At 41.4% G+C, this 23,442-nt stretch overlaps 1 protein-coding gene across 5 annotated transcripts in view; it reads left to right on the forward strand.

Annotated features, from left to right (window-relative positions):
* Window positions 1-23,442, forward strand: part of LOC134051962 (sodium channel protein type 5 subunit alpha-like) — a 169,166-nt gene that overhangs the window by 97,493 nt on the left and 48,231 nt on the right. The window contains exons 18-19 of one of the 5 annotated variants that reach the window (XM_062506103.1): window positions 2,178-2,645; window positions 17,107-17,265. In XM_062506103.1, the coding sequence (XP_062362087.1) occupies window positions 2,178-2,645; window positions 17,107-17,265 (627 nt within the window). Of the gene's footprint in view, window positions 1-2,177; window positions 2,646-6,845; window positions 6,867-8,790; window positions 8,800-17,106; window positions 17,266-23,442 lie in introns of all 5 variants that reach the window. The other 4 variants (XM_062506129.1, XM_062506111.1, XM_062506120.1 and 1 more) reach the window with 4 other exon arrangements.

Consider the following 23,442-nt stretch of genomic DNA (forward strand, 5'->3'; position numbering starts at 1 on the left):
CTTCCTCCAGCTGCTTCCTCTTACATATACACATGCTTATTTTGAGGGCACTTGTAGCAATATGGTTATCTCTGAGACCTCATCCTGCTGTCAAGCTGGGTTGAAAATGGCTAAAGGGGATCTATCAGTGCCTCCTTCCATGTTGGGCTGTCACCTGCTTGGCTGCAAACCCACTGCTCTGGTTTAAGACAGCATCGCTTGCAATACCTGTGAGTGGGGTGTGAAAGGAAAGATTGATTCCCACCAGGCCCCCACAGCAATGACAGACCCGCACAAGCTGTCAGTGTGGTGGGCCAGCTATGAAACAATTAGCTTTAATCTCACTGTACTTTAGAATAGGGCAGTGCTCAGAGCAGTGATGGTTTATTCAGTGGTTCATAATGGACGGGGGCATCTGCTGTGCTACCAACTGCTTTTGTTTTTTAATCACAGTGATTGCAAAGGGTCCTTTACAAAACAGCGCTGACAGGGCACTTCAAACACAGTGTCATCAGAGTGATTAGGACCAGGTTTTCAGAATTCTATCCCTTACGTTCTGAATATTTGAAATAAGAGAGGACAGGGTAAGGGGATGATAGCAAATGATTGTGGCTCTTTGGTAAGTCCCAGTTAAATAGAAGCACTTTTTATACTCTGTAAGTTGGTCTAGCAGGTGTTATCAACTTAAAGTACTATCAGAAAGAGAGAAGTCAGGGGGCTTACAGGTATTTCTGGTAGCATTAAGAGATCACAGAGAAAATACCTGCACAAAGTCCATTTTATTGCTGTAAATGGCAGGAGTGCTGCAGCGCTGATCTCTCCTTGGCAATACCCAGAGCTGGCACCCACCCACCTGGTACAGGCAGCAGTTGAGTTGATACCAGGCAATTTGGGATTGGATTGTTTTGGGGTAAATATATTTTAGCTGATATTAGTCTGAGTCACCTTTTCCCTGTTCCTGTCATCCCAACCATCCATCTCCAGTGTGAACTTTTTGCCCTGATAAATCCAGCATAAAAGCTGTAATTTGCTTCTTCTCAGACCATGAGCAGATGTAATGTTCAATATACAACAACTGGTGACTGCCCTGTGAGATATATTACTGGGGATGATCTTTGAGAAAAAGTTGGTTTTAATTCTTGGATATAATGGTATTTAATTGGGGCAGTTGTGTCCAATCTTGCCATGCACTGACAGCAAAAGTAGAGAGTTTAGAAATGACAAGAACAAGAGGAAGTTAATTCACAATCTCAAGATCAGTTTTGATGTCTTCATAGACCTGTGAAAAATCTTCAAATAGCTTTTTTCCTGACTAATAAGAGCATTTTCAGGACCAAGCCTGCTTTGGGAGTGAGTCCTGCTCAGATTTAGCCTCAGTAATCTGGTTGTGGTGGCTTGTTTTAGCCTGGAGGGAGAAGTTTTTGAAGCTATATGACCTCTGAGGTGTTTATTCACAGTCACAATAGATTTCCCTCATGGCCCAGAGGACATTTGAAACAAGACTGTCTGTGAAAATGCATTCAAATGTTTAGAAATGTTTCCAAATGTGCAATTTGGTTGAAGTGTCTTACCTATGTACATCATTGTCATAGAATTCTGGAAGAATTTGGGTTGGAAGGGACCTTTAAAGGGCACCTAGTCCAAACCCCTGCAGTGAACAGGGACATTTTTAACTAGATCAGGTTGTTCAGAGCCCCATCCAGCCTGACTTTAAATGTTTCCAGTGATGGGAATCTGTACCTCAGCCTAAATTGAGTCTGAGACTCCCCTCTTTTAGTTTAAAGCTGTTTCCCCTTGTGATATTACAACAATCCTACTAAAAAGTTTTTCCCCATCTTTCCTATAGACCCTGTTTAAGCACTGAAACGCCACAATAAGGTCTTTCTGGGGCATTTTGGGTTTGTTTGTTTTTTTTTTTTAAATTCTGCTTCTGAGCTTTACGTTTTATTTTCCATGTTTTGGGGTGTTGGGGGTGGGGAGAGGGGGAAGGCATTGTCAGAGTGGGTTCTGCCCCTGATGGCAGCACTTGAAAATGCCTGCAGACTCCTTTTCCTGCTGGAACCAGCTGCAATTAGAGGGAATTCCATGATGGCGTCACAGTGCCACAGATGAGATGAAACTCAGACCCTCCTGTTTCCAGGACCAAACAGGCACTCTCCACGTTTAAAGTTCACCAGTTTCCTTTGTACTCGTTTCAGGTGCTCAACCTGTTCCTCGCCTTGCTGCTGAGCTCCTTCAGTGCTGACAACCTCTCAGCGCCGGACGAGGACGGCGAGATGAACAACCTGCAGCTCGCTTTCGCCCGCATCAACAGGGGCCTTCAGTACGCCAAAAAAGCCGCTTGGAGCTTTTGCTGCAACGTCCTCCGGCACCCCAAGACCACGGCTGAGAAGAAGGCCATGATGAAACTCGCTGCCCAGAACCCAGGAGCCCTCAACAACTGTGTGAACAGCCACACGACCGCTGAGCTCGGCAAGGACGTGGAGAACCACAAGGAGAATCATGCTGAGGATGGAGTGAACAAAAACGGAGAGAAACACCCAGCAATTACAGATGACGATTTTATGACCAATCCTGACCTGTCCATTTGTGTTCCTATTGCTGTGGGAGAGTCGGATATCGAGGAGGAGGATGAGGAGCAGAGCACCTTTACAGAAATGGAGCAGGTATGCAATTGTAATGTTTGTTCATTTCAGCTTATTAAGGTCCCCTTTGTTCCTACCCTTAGTCTGGATCTATGGCTAGTGATGCAAATGTCCTATGGCCTAATCCTGCCTTTGATATGATGCTAACTTCAGAAGAAGTTACAGATGCATATCCAAGTGCAAAATTCAGTTTCCAACAAGAGGAATTTCCTTTTTTTTGTATTCTTTGTGCTTGTCTAGATTAATTCTTCTAACCAAAGCAATTAAATATTTTCTCATACAGCAGACTGGTTCTTTTCCCTTCCAGCTGAATCATGGGAATGCTGCAGAACAAATCTTAGTCTAGTGGAAGAATTTTCTCAAAATGGTCAGTGTATTGATTTCAATTGTGCAACAAGAATTGACGGTCAAGTAGTTCTCTTTAAAATACAGTAAGACAGAGGATGATATGACAAGGCACCTGAGAAAGAGAGAAGATGTGTTATCATTTGTATTCTGACAAGAGAAACAGTTATTCACCTGCTCTTTGGTGTGACATAGCAGATTTTCTTTTTTTTTTTTCTTCCAGAGCACTCAATAGTAAAGGCTGAAAAATCCTGTGCAGTTTGAAGTGTTGTGTGAAATGAAGAAATATCTTTAGGGGAATACTTTTCTTTCTCTCCTTCTCCCCCTCTCCCTTTTCTATCAGCTTTATCTCTTGGTTCCACACACCATATCTAGGCAATGTTTTCCAGACCCTCCAGCCTTGATCCAGCACCTTCTGATTCTGGCTGAAACCAATGGAGTTCAGCAAGCACTGGATCAAAGCTCCTGCTCCAGATCCAGCTGTCAGGAGGGATCTTCGATCCCATGGTTGAGAGGAAGAAAGTTTGAAAGCAAAATAGTTGTTAAAGAAGGAAGGACTGTCATAAAAAAGCTCCAAGGAAGGATTCTGTGTCAGGAGTTGGGCACAAATCAGCTGCTAAAAGTTAATTTCTGCTGCTGTGTTGAGGAAATCTCTTCAGTGTCAATGCATCACTAAAAAGTCTTTCACAGTGATCATCTCACTGGGGAGTGGAACTGCAAGATGTCAGAAAACTTAATCACCAAGCTTCACTGTCCAAATGGAAACCTAGGTAACAAAAATACAAGTCTGCAATTTTTGGCAAACACTTTTAGGGTGGGTTTTTCTGGGTCTGTTTAGGGACTATTTTATTGAAACGATCTGTGGATCAGTGTGGGTAGTAGGAATAGTATCTATTTTTCTCTTTGAAGTCCTTCTCTATTCCCCGGCTGTATTTGAACCAACAAGCAGAGAACATTTGGAAAGTAAAATAGGAATGCAGTAGACGAAGAAAAGAATTGGAAAAAAAAAAAAAAAAAAAGAAGTAAACATCGTGACTTGAGATAACGAGAGTTTAAAAGGAAAGAAAGAAAAGATATAATTATAGTAGTGGAACTAGAATATGCAAAACAAGTGATGCTCAAGGCATTTGCTCACCGTTTGTTGATCAGTGCCCAGGCAGGTCACAATCAGTGGCTCCTGGCCAGCTTTCCCCCCAGTTTACATACTGAGCATTTATTCTCATTCTCAATCCAAAACACAGCTTGTAGCAGCTACTGGGAAGAAAAGTAACTGTGCCATCTTAAACCAGGACTGTTCCTTAGTATCAGGTGGTGTGTAAATATTGCCTACTGTACATGCAGATAGTAGTGCATAAATATCTTTCGTTACGGAATTTTTTTTTCTTTTTGGTCTTTAAAGATGCCCACACTTTTCTTCTATGTCTGATAGATGGTAACAATCTCAAACACTCTCATATTTTCTTTCGTTCACACTGAAAGCAAAAGCCTGTTGAAACTTTGCACTCAAGTGTCCATGAAGTCTGGAAGTGCATGCACTTCCACACACATGGTGTGTGTTGCACCAATGTATCATCCCTCTCTCAAGATAAATAATAGCATTCACAATTACAAGATAAATCCCAGCACTGGGCGTGGAGGGCTGGGGATTTTTATGTCTTAATGTGCTTTAAAAGCATAGAAATGCAGATTTCTGTTTAGCTGCACTATGTGCTGGTGTGTAAATAAGTGGAAGAAACAGGTTACTACCATTTTATTCTGTAAATGTGGAATTAGAGCTTTAGTAAGATCTATTAGAGTCATGAAAGAAAGAGCTGATGCAGAAAAACAGGCATTTCACTGAAACAATATTATGAATAAAAGTTGATTTGGAAATATTAAGAAAACTCCTAATAGTTTCAATAATATTGAAATGTCCTCACATGTAACACTGAGTATTCAGAATGAAGCAAAATAGGGGGAAACAAAACCCAGTAGGAGAAGTAAACCAAGATACTGCCTTCCCACTGTATCTTTTAATGAAATTCTCAACAAACATTAGAGGAACATTGTCGCATTACCACGAGATATTTGGATTGTAGTGAAATAATGTGGTTCACTGCTGGCATGTGCATTAAACAGAAGGCATGGAGTTGAGAAATGAATTAATTAGCTTTGTCACTAGTGCTTTCCAGGCTTGGACAAACAGCTGCTGCAGGTCACTGCTGTTCCCCTGTGCAGAGCCCTGATCAATGGTTTGCAGTTTTTATCTGCAGGTCTGAGGGGTTTACTGCTGAAAAGGTTCAAACAAGAAGCAAGTTCATATATCCAGAAAGCAATTTTAACAAATTCCTAGAGGGGAAAATGTGTGTATACAAGGCCATTCCATCTCAAAAACTCAAAATACATTGGCATAATAAATAAACAAAAATAGGAAGAAGATTAACAGCAGAAATGATAATTGTGTGATGAGCTTTGCATTTGCTTTTCTTCAAAACCCTAATAAATTTGCACAGCTGTAAATATCTCCAAAAGGAGCAGAGCCTTGAGAAAGCAGATGCCAACAAATTCAAAGATCTGTCATTTTTACTGGTGCCCATTCCAAAGATGTACAATCTCTGGGTTCAGAGAAAAATTCTCTTGATCAACATGTGGGTTACTGCAGAAGGAATGACTGCATCTGAAGGCTGATATGAAATCCTAGTTCCCTGGATATTGAGTTGTGGGGCTGACCCTTTTACCAAGGACGTTCCTGTGGGACTGTGGGAAATAAATTTCCTCACTCTCTGCCAGAGGCTTTAATCCTGCAGGCCACAGCTCCATGGGTGTCCTTGCCTCCTCCCCTCCAGGATGTCCAGGATAACCAGATTAGAGCTCCCAAAGGAAGAACAACATGAACAAGAGGAAAATTTACATGATTGCACTGAGAGGGGCACAATTAGGGTGAAGTATCATTTTGTGTGGAGGGCATCACACAGAAACCAAACAAGAAATACCAAGGGTATGCTAAACATTCAAATCTATTCCAACTTTCCCCTAATTACAATCCATATTTTTACATATTTCAATATTTTAGTATGTACAAAGGGAATGTGTATGTACATTCACTTCTCAAGAGAAGACAATGTACCCTGCTTCCCTTTAATGCTGTTGGCTGACCTGGAACTGAGCAGCCCTTTGGCAGCATTGCCAGAATGTGTCTTCTTCCTCCTGCATGTGGATATTTGTGCATGTGCATGGAAGAGGAGGTGACAGGAGATTCATAAAAAGGGGTAGTGGGGATGAATGCCTCTGCAGTGCACAGCTGGTAAACCTACACAAATCTTACACACCCTTTACACATTCTCTGTCAGTTGAAGATGCCAGACCAGATAGCCTGTGCTTCCATCAGTCTGACTTGTCCAGTCTAAAAGAGAGAAGCAAAAGGGATGCTGGTCTCAGGCAGAACCACAGTTATTGATCCTAATGGGGTGTTTTATGGGGAAGAATCATCTCAACTTACAGCCCCTGTACCAATGCTGGGCTCTTCCCAGAAAGTCACAAAACTACTCTAAAATAAGCCCTTGTGGCTATGAGAAATGGGCCCCAGAGCATTGGACATGGCAGCTTGAAATTTCAGATGATGAGAAAACCTTCTGTGACTGCACATTTTCCTCTGAGTAATAGAAATGTCTAAGTTTAAATTTCAGCTGCCATTTCTATTATCAAAGCTTGCACTGGCAGCAGCCGTCTTCCTGAAAGCTACCAATTTGTGGCACAGTCACTGAGAGGGTTTTGAAGGAATGAGCCCACCTGATGGCTCCCAAATCTCCTTTGATTACTGAGATGCAAGTGAGATGCTCTGCCAGCTCGGAGAGCCAGGGGACATGTACCTGTAGCCCACACATCCTACAGAGAAAGGATCCAAAAGGAAACAGAACAATGAAAGTCAGCACAGGTGCAAGAAACAAGGAGTGAGGCTGAGAAAGAACTGCCTTGAGCTGAATTAATTTCTCACTGTTGTGTGATCTGTGTGTTGCTGCTGGTCACTGCAGCATTTTAGTTTGTGACTTTATCTAATCCCTTCTCCTTGACCTGTTCATAGTGCTGGGGAAGTCTCTCCCTCTCAGTCCACAGGATTTCTTAAGGATTTAATCATTTTAGCCTCATAATGAGAAAAAGAATAACTATCTTTCAATTTTTTTTTTCTTTGACATGTAAAATGCACGTTTTCCCATATGGAAAACAGCTCCCAAAAGCTCAGCAGCAACCACAGAAATGTACTGGCTGCATCTTCTTGAGGTTCTTTTGGGTTCCTAGATGATTAAAATGTGGAAGTTACCATCTTGAGTCTCTACAGAGCATCTTGTAATTGCTTTATGACCATTTATTCATATGTGGCACCCCGTTTCAGTCCCCTAAAGAAGGAAGAAATAGATTGTGGGGACAGCAAGGTGATGGGACAATTAAGTGGATACAGTCCAGACCAAGCAATGCAATGGATTCTACAACTGACCTGCAATTTAGCTACAGTGAAGGTTTCAGACATCAGAGGGGTTTGTGCTGTTTGCATTGGATATATCTAAATGCAAAGCTTTTCTCTTCAGAAGTTCCTGCTTTAGTTTTGCTTTCCTTTCACGTAGCCCATAGCTATAGCCCAGAAGAGCGTGTGCCTTTTTCACAGTGACATTACTTTTTGGTTCAGAGGAGTCCTGTGATAAATGGACAAAAAGGAGTTTCCAGGTGAGTAATGCTGGGTGTCCTAAATCAGCCCCCAAAGTACAACATCCTGCACTTACAGTTAACTCTATCTTGTACCTATTACAACAGTCACAACGAGGTTCAGGTTTTGGGGCTCACTGTCTGGATCCTTTTGCTCATCCGTGAGTTCCTACAGGCAGGAAATTTTAATAGTACCTCCTAAAGAAATGGCTCTACCTTTTCCTTGTCATTTGAGTCAGTCCAACAGGCTTGTTACATCTTTCTGCCCTTCCTTAAATTGAGTTACTACATGTGTTGCCTTACTCGAACCTCTTGCTTATGGCCACCCAGCACGCCACTGAGGAGAAAACCCATGCTGCAGTGGCTAGTAGCTCTGTGGCTCTGTGGCCACATCTCACATTCAGCCCTTCTGCAGTCACAGAACCTGGCCCGGACGCCAATTTTCCACAGAGATCACACCTTAGTGCCTCCACTTGCAGCACAGTGCCGAGCCAGCAGCACTTGCCTGCTTGTCTCCAGAAGATGCCATTATTGATTTGTTCCGATGGAGTGGCTAATTGGGTCATACAGAAAGTGCTGGCTGCCTGCTGCCGGACCCAGCACTTCCCAGCCCAGCCTTGGCTGCAGGCACGCACGCCCCAGCAGAGATGACTTTCTGTGCTCCCTGCCCAGCTCCCAGCTCCCCCCACAGCCAGTTTGTGCCATCCCCAATGAGGTCTGGCCCATTCTCTTGCCTCAGGCTCACCCTTGGCTCCAGGAATCCTTAAACTGCAGAGAGTTTTTGCTGTGTCTCCTGGGGCTCAGCTTTCCCCGACCTGGCAGGGAATATTGCCTGCAGGACTGTGTTTCTCACTGCGTCTCAGGCTCTCACATTTTCCCACCTGCACAGCTCCAATTCTCACTGGGAATTTTCCTGGACCACTCTGGGCACAGCAGCAGCTCTACTGCCATTTTTGGGATGTTTGGATCTGAGTCTGCACAGAGGACCCAAGGGCTGGTCATTACCTGGATTTTGCACACCGGGTGGATGTTCTTTGCTCCAGAGCACACTTTGCTCTCTCAATCCTACTTTTTTCTCAATTGACAGTCTGTCCCCCCCCACCTTGTATACCCTTGCGTGGACTTCACCAAACACATTTCCCAGAGAAAACAGGTTTCCAGCTGTAGATGAGTAAGACCAACTGTCCCTATCCACATCAAAGGTAGAGCTGGCTGCCCTCAGTCTCTATTCCATTAATGCAGTCTCTATATTGCCCTGAACTGGATCAAAACCCCAAGTTTTTATTCTCTTCTTCCCCTTATATATTTCAGAATTACTAACTAATTACATTTATCAAGGTGAAACAAATTCTGATGGCTTTTCTTCTGAGTTTTTAGCAGTAAGAGATTCGTAATTTTGAGGTCAGAGACGACCATTCAAATATGATGGTTTTGCTTTCTTGTAGCACTGAGTCAAGGACTACAGTTAATTCCTGCAGAGAGCCTGTAAGGTTTTTTTAGCTATGATACATCATTTGTAAGATGGGGAAAAAAAGAATTAAATTTCTCAGGTAGCAGAAAGTTCACCATCTGCATGCAGATCCACATCTGTTTCCTTTGTATACAGCTGAAATTTTATTGTACAATTCCTGTTCATTACAAACCTGCTTCTAAACCTGAAGGGATTCTGTAAAAGGCAATGGAATTATTCCAGGTTGATGTAAGTGTAGCTGCAATTACTGAAAATTTCTATAAAAATGCCAGTGCCCAAAGATTTTGTTATAAAGTTGTTTGTGACAATATCTTATGCTTCTAATAATTCTAACCCCCTATAAATCAGAGATACCATGAAACCATGTGTTTATTTGACAGTGTACATTAATTTCAGCATTTTACTGCAGGGAATATACTTTGCTGTCAGGAGCCCTAATGCCCTTTTCAAATAGTATTTATATTCTGTCTGTTTGCAGTTCCAGTCTGTGGGACACGTTCTCTCTGAGTGTAACTGGATAAAATACCACTGAATCCTTTTGATGACTCCCCAGTTCTCACTGGGAGGAGAGTAAGCCCGCTTGTGTACATGCATGCTGCATACAGTAAATCTTACAGCATCCTTCTTGTCACCTTTATTTGGGTCAATATTTTTCTGATCATTAAATAAGATAGCAGGGGGGGTTTCATTATTATTCTGTACATAGTTTGCCTGGATTTATCACTTTTTAAGCCGTATGTTCTGCTTTGTGTTTCTTGAAAACTGCCTAGAACTCAATTATTAGCTAATTATTTTTGGCAATAAAAGAGAACATTTCTAGGTTTATTGTCTTCAGAAGAATAGCAGCAAGGACGTTAGAAAAAAGAAACAGGACTGTAAATCCCAGTAACAGATTTAAAGCACCTATGTCCTCATCTTGGCTTCTACATGTAGAAAGAGGCTTGTGTTTATTTTGGGGCAGAAACTCCCGTGTCAGATCTCTGCTGGCGTGACTGGAGCAGCCACACCACAAACAGAGGTTTTAGGGTGTTTATTCAGTTCTCGGTGGCAGGGAAACGTATTTGTCCACAGCATAATGCCTAAGGTGCAGGAAACACAGGGAGCTGATGGAGGAGAGAAAGAAAGGGAGGGGGGGAAAGCCAGGCTGGCATTGAAAGAGCCGATATCAGGCGTAGCAGAGTTGACAACATGCGTTTGGACAAGTGCCCGGACCCGGACTGCACGTCACTCACAGCTTGCTGGATGCCATTTCCCAGTATCCGTATCCCTCCCTGGAGCAAAAGGCTGACCAGAAATGAGCAATTTCTCACTGTTTCTCCCTTTGGGAATAAAAATGCCGACACTTAGCATTTTGGACAAAAGGAGCAGCAGCCAGTTCCCCAAGAGTTCCTGTGCCACGGAAGGCAGTGAGTGCGTGTGTTGGAGGGGTGAAACTGCTCCCATTAATTATACTCCAAAATAATGCTTCAAATAATGATTATTTTGTTGCTGTAGCCTGTAATAATATGAAACTTTCTTAATGTTCAAAATATTACCATCTTAATTGGGTGAAAGGTTCTGGGTTATTTCAGGCACTCGCACTGACTGCACTCCAAGGCAAATTTCCAAAATTTAAACTTCCGTCAGAGAAGCCCATTAGTTCGAGGTTTTCATATTATACTGTGGAGAGATACCAATTACCAAAAGAAACATAAAGTAGATTGTGATTAAACTTCAAAATGCAATTTAGCAGAAGGTATTAGCTTGAACTCTGAACAATGAACACTTATGAAACGCTTTCACTGCCTATTTAAGCCTATTGAATTGATAACGGGATAAATTAACTTTGGCAGCCCATCTTTTTGCCAAGTTCTCCCTCTCAGACAAGTTTTAAGAGTCAACCTTTGATGTAATGAATTTCTGTTTTATTGTGGTCACTGTGGTAAAAGATCTAGGGCCAGGAAGGCAGAAGCCATTAAAAAAAACAAAACATGCCTTGCTCCTCTGCAGCCAAAGTTCAAAGGCTTAAAATATTCTGGATTAATCCAAGAAGGAACACTATTGAACTGCTGTTTCTGAGGGATGATGTTTGGCAAAGCATCCAGCAGTCATGCAGAGACCAATAGCTAGTGATGAGGCTGTGATGAGGTTTGTCTGGCAAAGTTTTAGTTCACCTTTATTCAAAATGGAAGAAAATGCCAGGTCAGGTTGGTTCATGGGGAATTTTTGCTGTTAACATCCTCTGCTAAGCAGCTGTGGTTTCTGGCCAGCCCTAGCCTTGGACAACCTGAATTTTAATGACCAGATTCTGTTAATTTTATCCAGCTAAGTACTCACAGGTGCCTTATTTTTCTAGAGCAGGTACTGGAGTTTTCTTGCAAATACCCTATGACTTTTGGGGGGAAAATGTGTTTCTTAGGTCAAATAGGAGGACAAGATCTATGTTTAACTTACATAGGTGTAACTTCAGACTTCTCTGCCCTTAAGTCTGACAGGTGACAGCACACAGGGAAAATCACCTGGGACCTGCAGACATCCAGGTTGGGGGCATCATCTACCCAGGGGCTGCTCTTTCTGAACTCAGAGACTATTATGTTTAATCTAATTTTCCCACGTGGCTCTTATGCACATGTTAGTGATTTGGATTTTTGTAAACATGGTTCCTATAAAGGCTGAGTCATCGAGAAAGTGAAAAAAATGCATGTGTATTCACAGAGCAAATGTCAGCACCACCTTCTAATTTTCAAGTTTTACTACTCCCCTTAAACCATTTTGTTTCTGGCTTTTGCATAGATGGATGACAAGAGAAATTACAGGGAGGGTTGGATAAATGCTGCAAAATTGAACAAAATCAGTGTTCTAAGCTGTGCTGTCAGGCTGTTCCTGCTGAAGTGGAATAATGGACCAAGTGGCCTAGAATGGAGAGGGGGCATCACCAGTATCAAATAATCAGGTTTAGACTTTCCTGGCTTTGTCCCCTCTATGAGGAATTTGCAGGTCTTAAATGATACATGTGTGTATCAGCCTTAAGGTAGAACATGACACATTTTATATTGCTATTGCAAATGTTGTAGTCTCCCAATAAAATGCCCCTGTAAATGAACACGGTGTAGCACAAGCCCTTTTTCTGTCTCAGCTATAATCCTAGTGCTGTGCTGTGATATTGCTCCAGGTTTTCCTGTGATTTCCCATTAAACTGAGTAGTGGCAACTCTGCATTACAGAAGCAATTCTTCAAAGCAGCTTAGAGATATTCTTAAAAGTGCACATTTAAAACTGACAGCTGCACTCCAGCCCTCTTTTATTCCTAGCAGAATAAGTGATACTAATCTTCCCCTTCTCATATTAAGGAAGTAAGGGAATTTTCCTGGCATATTTGATGATCTCTCTTGATGCAGAAAGATAAATCCACTGATGTTGTTGGTGCTACAAGGATTTACATTTATTTGTAAAAGAGAAGAACCAGGATCATACATTATCTATTCTGGTAATAAGAACCAACAATTCGTTTCTCTGGTTTGTGGTTATTTATCTCTCTCCTGTTTCAGCTCAGATTTTTCAAGGCTTTTCAGAAAGACTGAATTCAGCATATCTGAGACTGCAGACTGCAGTCTCCTGTTTACTTCACACACGAAACAAGTGCCATCAAAGCAGTAATGCAGGCTCACCGTCTTTCAGCAGCTCTGCAATCTGCTTGCTTTTCCACTTATGTAGAGGTAGTATATAAACAGTTCAGTTTTCACCATCATTTACTTGTTGGCTTCTTTGCAGAGGAAGGGTGCCAGTTACTAGATGCAAACTGTTGCTGAGAAAGGGTGCCAATTGCTACCAGGCACGACAATTTTGTGAAATCCATAGTTGTCTGCAAGGAGGAGCACAAACATCAACAATCACTTTACAGACTAAACAGCCCTCTTGTAGCAATTCCTGTCACACTGCTGAACTGGGTTTACTATACTTGAAAAGCTCTTCAGAGTCCCATTATGGTATCCAAAATTTGGGTCAGGGAACTTTGCAGGTTAAAATATGTTGTCGTCTGTTAAAAGAGCTGGACTTCTTGAGGAGACTCAATGTCATGGCATCACTCATTAATGAATGGCTAAAGCAGAGATTCTTCTGTTGTCAGCATCCTGCTGCTGCTCTGATGGGCAACATCCCTTGGTAAAGGAGGGGTCCACTGGCATGGCCCAGTGTGTGCAGGCATGCATGTGGGGGACAAGGACAAGCCCCACTCCTGAGTCTGTACCTGGAAATGTCCTGACTAGCTCATTCCTGGAATGTGACTGCAGAACTCAGACACCCCTGAATTCCTATTAGTGTGTCAAAAGTGGTTTTCAAAGAGACAGCTGGATCCGTGAGTACAGTGGGGAGTGGAGAACATACGTGGCATCAAAGTTTCCCACTGCATTGTGGCTAAGTAAAAGGCAGTTTGCATTTGCACTGTATCACCAGAGAAAGGGAAAACCCTTATCCTTCTCATAAAATAGTAAAATAATTAACTTCATCCATCTATATAATTTTTTGCTTGCTGTCTCTACAGTGACAATGGCAAGGGAGGAGAGCCCCAGAGCCAGTTCTTTCCTCCCACCTGCTTGGGACAGGAAGCTTCCTGCTATCAAAGGATTTGCACATCTTTCTCACAACAGCCACGGCCAGGGAATCAGGGAACAAATGTCACAAGTTAGGGTCATGATCTAGGGAGTGAGGGAAGCATCAGGAGGACCCATTTGAACCGATCACCATCTGAAAGGCAGGTCCTGGGATCCTCTTTCTAAATTTGTTTGCACAGAATGGAAAAAATGATATTTCCATGGGGAAGGAGTAAAGTGAATCCATGCTGATGACAGGTATTTGCCTTGTTTTGCCAGCAGCAAGTCCTCTTTCCAGAGGAGTGGCATTTATACTAATCCCTGTTTGAGCCTGGAACAATTAGCCAATCTGTGCTTTTCAGAGGCACAACGCAGCGTGGAGCCTTTGCATTTATTTGTGTCAGCAAACAAGTATGTGGGTCCGTGCACCAGCACTCTTGAGATGTCACCCAGATTATGCTCTGTTTCCAATCTGGTAGCTGTTCTCCTGGTGCTGCAATTGGCCTGCAGCATGAGAGGGACAACACTGTCCACCCTCCTCCCCGTGCTGATCACTGGTATGCGTTGGCAGATCACCTCTTTTTAGGGCCCATGTCAGAGCAGAGGTGAGCAAACTTTTGGTTTATGCTGAGGTCAGTCCTGGGCTCCCAACCCTCCCTTTGCATGCCAAAGTTTTAGTGCCATTCAATGCTTTTACTTTACAAATGAAGAAAGCAACTGAATTGATAAATATTAACATAATGTGTATTGCCTTGGCAACATGGCAATTTATACAAAAATTAAAAATAAATTATGGAAACCACCCACGGTGGGAAGCTTTACAGGAGAAAGACCTGCTGCCGTTGCTGCCAGAAGAACAAATCATCTGGAATCAAGACAAAAGCAAACAGCCCAGAGCTGAACAACATAAACCAAAGATACCTTTCCCCAGACAGGACTCTGCTGGTTTTCAGGTGCTGTGTGCAGGAAGTGAGACTGGCTCATCTCAAGAGAATGGCTCACCAGGACCATCACTGTTTGCTTGCACAAACTCAGCTGATTCCCTAATACTCCTTTTGGGAACAGTCTACACCACCAGATTCTTTGGAACAGTCTATTTCTCTTATTCATTTTCTCCCAGCTTACAAATTTAGAGGACAAGTCTGAAAACACACATTGATGGACCAAATCATTGTCTGAGCACATGAGCATGATGCCTCCATTGAAAATTTTGCCAGGATATATTTCATCAGTTTTATTAATATTAACTTTATTAATATTAACTCATTGGATAGTAGGTACAAGTGTGATTTCTGGGAAGAAGCCAGGTCCACATTTCCTGGTGTTTAGTCTATAGGAAAGCATTGCTAAGTCCTGGTACCACACATAGGGAATAGAGAATTGGTTTGAGTTTGGTGTTTCACTCTAGCTTAACACAATAATTTACTAAACAGTTAGAGTATTCATCAGATCAGCTGTGTTACAGGGTCTGTCCTCTTACAGTGCACAGTTTTTAATGAATCTGAGTGCTCAATCTTTCTGCATAAATGAACTTGAGACGTCACCTCAGATTGTGTTGCACTTTCAACATGAAACAATTGTTTCTGTTATTCCAGTGCTATAACCAATATCATGCCATTAAGATTACTTGGTACTAAGTTGTATGCACATTGCATTAAAAAAAGAACTTTTCATGGCTGAGTGCCTTGGTTGTGTGTACTGTGCCTTCCACATTGCCTTCTCTCCTGAATATTACACTATTTCCAGAGATAAAGGTTGCTGAAAAGCCTTAAAAAGTGTAAGTTTTTGCCAGAGATATAGTGGTAGCTCTGTAGTTATTGGCCAATGAAGATCAGTGCTAACGTGTGACTAGAAATTGTATGTAGCACCTTCCTATGCAGAGGGTAAAGGTTTGGACGTGCATAATTTGATTTATTAAAGTTAGAATATATTTTAGACCACATGCCCTCTGAAGCAGGAAACAAGTAATTTGATTTTAAATTAATTTCCCAGAAACACACAACGACATTTGAAAAGACTGGTACAAACCTGACAGTCCAAAAGTATTTACACAGAGAGCAATTTGCTTAACCAACTGCTTCCTTTGTGTCATTCGGTCTTTCAGATAGTTACATTTGGAATAAAGTGTTTTTCTGCTCCGGGTACCTCTTGAGGGACTTCCTGTGGTGATGTGGCTTTAAAATTGAGGCAGGTAGTCTGAGACTCCCTGGGGAAGAGAAATTTGCTTAATACCTGAATAACACTGAATGTCAGTCAAGCCAATGGAAAGAAAAAAAATAAAGCTGGACAAGTGAAAGATAAATAGGTTTAAATAATTACTATTGAAATCCGGTTATGCTTGTAATTTTTTTCTCAGCATGGAAGTCCCTCTGTAAGCAATTCAGCACAGCCCTTTGAATCTGGCTGAAGTTTTATTAATATTTCAGTAGCTGCGTTTGTAATGGCACAAACAGTGGTAGTGCTGTGATGAGCTGTGGACTTTTCAGTGAAATCCCTGCCTTAGGATCAATAAAGCCACACAAACGGAGAACCTGGGCCTCCAGAGGGAGGGACCGACCCTGCAAACATCCTTTCCTCTGCCATTAGTGCTGGGAGAACTTTTTGAGAGCTCAGCAGCAATAATCACCACCCCAGGAAGAAGTGGCTGGATTTAATGGCACCACGCATACTAGCAAGCACTAGGTCTAGTCAAATGTGTTTACTGAGAGAACAAAATATTGCTGTGCTTCCAGAGTCCATCCCCTTTCAGGGAAGTGCTTCTGAGTGTGCTCTCCTTGCAGCCTGTGCTTGACCCCCCTGTGCTTCCGTAGTGCAAAGTAGCCTTAAGTGTTTTCTGAATAGGAGCCTCATATATTTGCATGTTTACCTGTAGTTTTTCCATATCTATTTTCAGATACCTCTTATCTTTTCCAGTGAACTTATAATTTTCTTCTCCTTTAGTGTGTATCTTTTCTTCTCTGGGTATAGGGAGCCTTTTTCAAGCAGAGTCCTAGAACAATATTGGGTTTTGCCCTCGTGTCTTTCTCCAGCTTTTACATTGAGTGTCACCACCTGATTGAGACTTTTCAGAGTACACCCCTTGGTTATTTGACAGTCACCTCTCTCTGCACCTCAGGTCACTGGAGGAAGTTTGTGTCTCAAAATGGAGATGGCAAAATAATTTCCTCCCACATCAGCAACAACAGTTCAGAAAAAAAGTTGGTCTTTTTGTATGTCCATTCTCTGTAGCCGAATATCTTGGTATATCCAAGTTGCTAAAGCCCAAAATTTGCAACATAAACTTGTGTTATCTCATTTCTTGCCATTTTCCTTAGGATGTCATCCCCTGACGAGAATAGTCCAGGCTGTTTTCTCTTCTAGCTGGAGAGTTCTCCTTAAGAAATAAGCATGCTATCAAAGAAAAAGAAAATAAACCCATCTAGGATTATTTCCAGCAGGAAAAGCAGCTGCAGCTGAGGGGGCAGCGATGCCAAAGCCCAGGAGTCCGGAGTCAGAACTCAGAGATTTATGAAGAGTTAAGTGAGTTGCACATGGATAAGCAGTTGAAGGCTGAGCCACCACCTCCAGTAGGGCAAAAAGAGGTAACACAAAAAACTTTCCTACCTGGTACTGCATGAAATTCATTGCACCAGCTCCATAGTGCATGCCACTGGTTTTTGTGGGGTTTATGGTTTGCAAAAATACGTGTTTGTCAAGGGGTAGGAAAGCAATAGTGTGTGATAGGTATTACAGTCTTAGTAAAGCAGAGAGAGGATTTTGTCATTATAAAAGTAATTGGAAAGCTTGGGAAACTTGCATTATAAATTAAGATGGAATTTTAAGAGGCTTTGGGGAAAAAATAATAACCACAAAGTCATCAATAATGTTACTGTCTCGTTTTAGGAGAAAATATGTGTGTGATTTCCCACTGAAAAGCATCTCTAGGAATGGCATCTGCTGACTTGGCAGACCTGAATGTTGAGTTCACTGGAGGGCATCTGCTCTCTGTCACAGACTAACATTTCTTTTCCTGTTAACACACGCCCAAGAAAGGTGCAAGGATTTAAGTAGCTGATGTGAAGGTACTAACTAAAGAGCAAGCCCTGGTATTATTCAGTTGATTTGGCCAAAGTGTGGCTCATTAATTGTTTCTTATGTGTACACACTGACATTTACTTTCAAGTTGTAGGATTACGTTGTCCTTATAAACATAAATATAAAAATAATGTGTTTATACTGTGCTCTGGCCCCAGGCTGTGTATTTGTCTGTATCCTCCTTGCTGACTTGTTGGGGTTCTTCCCCTCCAGATTTTGAATTTTATTGACATAGCATTGCCTTTATTATTAGAGAGTGATGGATTCCTTTCTTTGAAATCAGGAAATGGAGGTTTGGATGTCCTGAGAGTTTAGAGAACTCCAGAGATGCTTGAAATTGGAACCAGGGATGGCTGTGTGGGACAAAAATTAATGAAAGAGAAAGGATGGCACAGTACTCATACGCAATACGCCCTTTCCCAGTTCTGCTATAAAACTTCTGGCAAGTTTGTGCACAGCAGGAGCAATCCCATGGAGCAATCTTGATAAGACAACAGGAAACAGACCCGTCCCAGAACCAGGGCTCCCCTTCTCCAAGCTTGCTGATTTGTGTTGTCATATGGCATAGAATTTACTGAACTAAATGTACAAAATCTGCAATCTGAACTTGTCATCTGAGCCCTCTGTATAGACAATGTAGGCAGGTAAATGCGTCTCCAGCTGAAACCAGCATTTACATTAGGTCAGATCTCATAAAAGTGCCTATTTCTCTCGAATAACTATAAAGGAAGCACTTAGTTTGCACACTTAGGTGAGATAAATTCCACTCACAGGAACCAGAAATCCTCCAGCCATGAAGCATTTCTTTAAAGGGCAATCCTTGCCAGAGTACTTCTTGGCATATTCATCTTCAGAAAGAAAACACCCTGAATTTACTGAATTTAGAGGAAGGAGACTCAAATATTTGATATCCTGGTCTCAGGGAGAAAAAAATTTAATGTATATTTATCAAAGGAACACAAAATTTTCAAACAATGTAAAGAAGCATTATAACTAGGAGGAATTAGAAGACCATGCCAGGCATTTTTCTCTCAGGGGATTAGGTATCCTTCATGTTTAAATAACTTTTCAAGACAAATGAGCCCTGTAATCCTAACAGGGAAGCCAGAAAACTATGTCCATCTTTAGTGCTACGACAAAATGTCATGATAAGTCAGGAACATTCTAGCCTCGGTATATTCAGCAACATCGTGATAAAGAAATAATCCCCATTTCCTCCCTCAACTTTCAAAGGATCCTGAGACACAAATGCCACCTCTCTATAGCAGAGTATAATTGATTCTATTTGCAGCTGCTTAGAAAGAGGTGGAGGGACATGGCAATAATCCAGGGATGACTTGAAATCAAACGGAAGTTCACACGAGGCTATGAATGCCAACATAAAAAGAGCAAATCCCAAAGGATGCTATTTTGGAAGGGCAGATCTCGTGTGGACATGGCATACTCACAGTCCCCCTGTGCAGAAGTGATCTTTGTGCCGGCACACGAGGACATGCTCGTCATATTTTTGATGAATGTCCCAAGAAGTTGCAACTGGCCAAATAAAGGCAGCAACTGCAAGGGAGTAACAGATTTGGTATGCCCAAGAGGCAGGGCTTTCAGGGATTGTCAGTAACAGGGAACGCTGGGCGTGTTCTGAGTAAAACACTGCCGGTGGCAGTAAAGGGTATGTTATATGATTAAAAATACGTTCTATATAAATCATCAGAAAGGAACCACAGAAATAAAGTCATTGGTGTCATGGGTGGAGCAGAATTTAGGGTACAAACTCGTTGCTTTCTCTGCCAAAATGCTGACCCGAAAACTATTTTGTACAACTTTGTGGAATCTGGCTTTAAATGGATCAGGCAACTTAGATTCCTTTATTTGCCAAAAGGAATAATTCACTTGCTAAAAAGAAACATCCAAAGTCTGGGTGTATTTCCTTAAATACCATCCTTTTTTCACCTTTTTTTTCCTCTTTCAGAGTGCCATTTCACTGCTGTATTTTACCAGTTTTATCCATCAGTCTCTTTGTATGAATTAATATCACTTACTTTAACAGACTGTTGCTTGCTTCCTATTGTCTAGGGCTTACCCCCTGAAGTCACACACCACTGTTCTTTCATTTTGTTATTTCTTGTGCATCAATATCTCTGTGCCCTTTTTCTCACTTTTTTTTACCACTTTCTTTGCAACTCCCTCTACGGTTCTTTTTCTTTTGCCAAGAACCCAGGACAATATTCCAAATACAATTTCTACAGAACTATAAAAGAAGAAATAATATCTCATTACATGGGCATATGATGCTTTCATATGGTTTTTATACATAATTATATCCCACTTCAAAATAATTTCTAATTTTTTTAAATATTACTCTACGTTTCCAAAATGTCCATTGAAATTTTTCTATAACTCGCCCATTTGTACTTTTTAAAATCATGTCCCATTTTGCTGTATTCTCTCCATTCTTCCCTTCTCTTTTCCCTTCTGCTTCCTCGATTTCAATACTCTCTCCAGTTTAATATTATCAGCTAACATGAGGATTATATCGGTCAGGACCTTTTCTGTATCTTCAGGGAAGATAATGCTGACCCTAATCCCCACAGATTTCCTTCTCTGAAGAGAAAGTTTGTGCTATACTTGGGTCCTTAGAATGGCTTTTCTCCTCACAGCAATGGGTGAACCCAAGCCAATTACAATTTATTTTAAAAGTAGGCTTTTCTATAACAGACATCCAGCTGTTTTCTTAAGGTTTATATATCGTGTGTCAATTTGATAGATTAAGGCTCCGATTTTCAGATGTGAGGCAGAGAAGAAGGGAGGTAAGAGGGCTAAGCCTTGAGAAAGCATCAACTTTCGATGAGATTTCAGCGTCTCACTGCTAAAGGCTTTTTGAAAAACACTTTCAGATCAATTTGCTGCTATTACAGGCACAAGCAGTGGGTGTGGAAACCCTGTCTGAGTACTTAAAACAGTCACTCCACCAACAAACACTTTAAAAACTGCCTTCTGCAACATGAATTTATGCACATGGGGAAGATGTTCCAAAGGGGTATCTGACAGATCCTGTTGCCTCTGCCTGGCACATTTCCTCCACTCACCTATTCCAAGAAAGAAGGAGAAGATTCTATGTTTGTCCTTTTTGCCTACTTTTGACCTCTTTTCACCCTGTTTGTGCAGAGTTCTCTTAGCACACAGGAGAGCCACCTCACTGCTTTTGTGTCTATGACATTTCACTCCGAGTAAGCACTCTCCTTTTCTCCTCTCCATCTTTATTTAATTTACTTTAATCACAGGCTACAGCAAGTGTTTAGTGATCTGTGATTCCCATGATTATTCCCTTTTCCTCCTCTCTCAGCTCAGTGTTGTGTTTGCTTATTGCTGCTCTCCTGGGCCATTTCCAGTTTTCCATGAGCATTCACTATTGATTGCTAATGATGTGTTAACTGGGTGTATTGGATCTCTTTATGCTCTGCAGCATGCCTTGCCTGGATCTGCTGGTTTGTATATGTATATATAGGCTTTCTAGATATTTCTCTACTTACATTTATATTAATTCTAACAGAGTCTCTCCCTTCTTGTTATTGATCTCCTTGTTGGATGATTTTAAGAAGTGTTTATTTTCTTAGACAACTGAATTTTGATTAGCTACATTCCCCTCATCAATTGCTCTTGTGTCCCTGACTCTTCCCTGAGTTCATGAAAACCTTCTTAATCCCTTTAACCTTTCTGGCAAAGAGTAACCTTTGCTTCCTTCCCAGAACCATCTCTAATCTTTTCCTTCTCTCTCCTATGTCTGGTTCCTTTCTCTAGTCCCTGTTCAGACCCTTGGAACCTTAATCTACTGTTTTCTGAATCCATGTTCATTGTCTCTTCTTCTTTGAAGGCTTTTCAGAAAAAAAAAAAACCCTGTCTGTTTGCCTTGCATGTTCCCCACCTCCCTTTGACACTGATGGATTCTAATATTGCCTGGAAACTTCTCCTAATAAATAACTAAATAGTCTATGATAATTTCATTGTATTGTGTCTGTGAATTTCCTAACCTGTCTCTGCTAAATCCAGCTCTCTAGTTGAAAATGTTATCGAGCTGACATTGCTCTCATGGTCTTCTTTGATTTCTGGCTATTGGTAAGAATTATACCCAACAAAGCTTCTCTTCTCATTGGAATCCCTATTTTCTACATCCTACAGCTGCGTATGATTTAGGACTATTTCAGTGATCTCTGTTTTGACATCTTCATAACAGAACACATAATGACTAAATGCATTCCCTAATGAACAGTATCATAAAGTTCTGACTGTGCTAAAACTTGGTATGACATTTTTTTCCACCATCATGCACTGTTGTGAGTCTGTAGGAAATTGGGCTCTATATGAGAGCTGCATTCTGAATATGGGTTTTCAGAAGCTTTATCCGTATCTTGGACCTGTTCTGTTCTTTCTGTTCTGACTATCTTTTTAAAAGGTCTCTTTTCAATTGTTTGCAGATCTTTTGAGTAGAGCATTAAAAACCCTAACCAAGACTATGACCTTCTGGATGCTGCAGCTAATTGCAAACAAGTAGCTTCCACCCCCGCTTGCAAGCGCTGCTGGAATGTTCAGTCTTGCCCATTTTACCCCAGGTTCAGCATTTCTCTGAATTCAGCTATAAATTTTGCATTGACTGTGTGTGCCGGAAAACAGAGGGCCCATTTTCACATTAATAATAAATATATAAAGCTGTGCCTAGTCTCTTACTCCATCACCATCATGCTTATGAAAATAATACTTTATCTGTACGTGCCATCTCTCTTATAACTATCTCACAGGCTGTTTAAAAGCATGGGTAAGTATTATTGCCTTCATTTTTTTAAAATGAAGGCAGTAGTATTGCAAGATGAAGCATAAAAACTTTTGAGTGGGAACTCAGAGAACAGAGTGAACCAGTTCACAAATAACACACCTCTCCTGCTTGGAGCTATTTGTCATTGCCATGACCCATAGAAAATACCAGCTTTGGTATTTCTCACTTATACCAGATAATGCTCTAATACATCCAGAAACAAACTGTGAACAGGACTGGGCAAATATCACGTCTTCCACTTTAGTGGCCAAGCTATTTAGCTTGTAAAATTTACAAGCCAATCAAGTAAAATCTAATTTTGGATTAAAACAAAATAGAAATCCTTTATTTTACCTAGCAAAATAAAATTGGGGGGAGGGGAACATTACCTATTTTGTTCTAAAGAAAGTGTCTTGATTTTCTAAAAGGAAAGTTTAACTTGAAATAAAATTTCTATTTCATGTAACATATGTCTTTTAATCATGAGTTCAGCCTTCAAAACAGATTTTGAAAATAATATATTCCCCAGAATTTTATTTTTTTTTACCCAGATCTACTTGAGAGTTCCTGCTCTAAATAGATGAGACAACCAGTGCTCCAGGGAGTGGGAATAATCTTGCCCCATTTTGCAGAGGACAATCTGAAAAATGTTGAATTTAAACAATGTACCTAAGATGATGGTGTCAAATATTTCAGGCAAGTGGTAGACCCCTTGAGACACTTGCAAAAGCCATGAGTCCCTCCTCCTACATCACCTGGAGATCAGAAAGGTGTGACAGAAAGGCAAGGGGCCATGTTATGTGGTGAGAATAAGTCAGGCACAGGATGAGACAGCAGGAAGAGCCCTCTCACATATTTGTGCTTTAGCTTCCTGTGACTG

The sequence above is a fragment of the Cinclus cinclus genome, chromosome 1 (genome assembly GCF_963662255.1).
Source record: "Cinclus cinclus chromosome 1, bCinCin1.1, whole genome shotgun sequence".
Classification (NCBI taxonomy): Eukaryota; Metazoa; Chordata; class Aves; order Passeriformes; family Cinclidae; genus Cinclus; species Cinclus cinclus.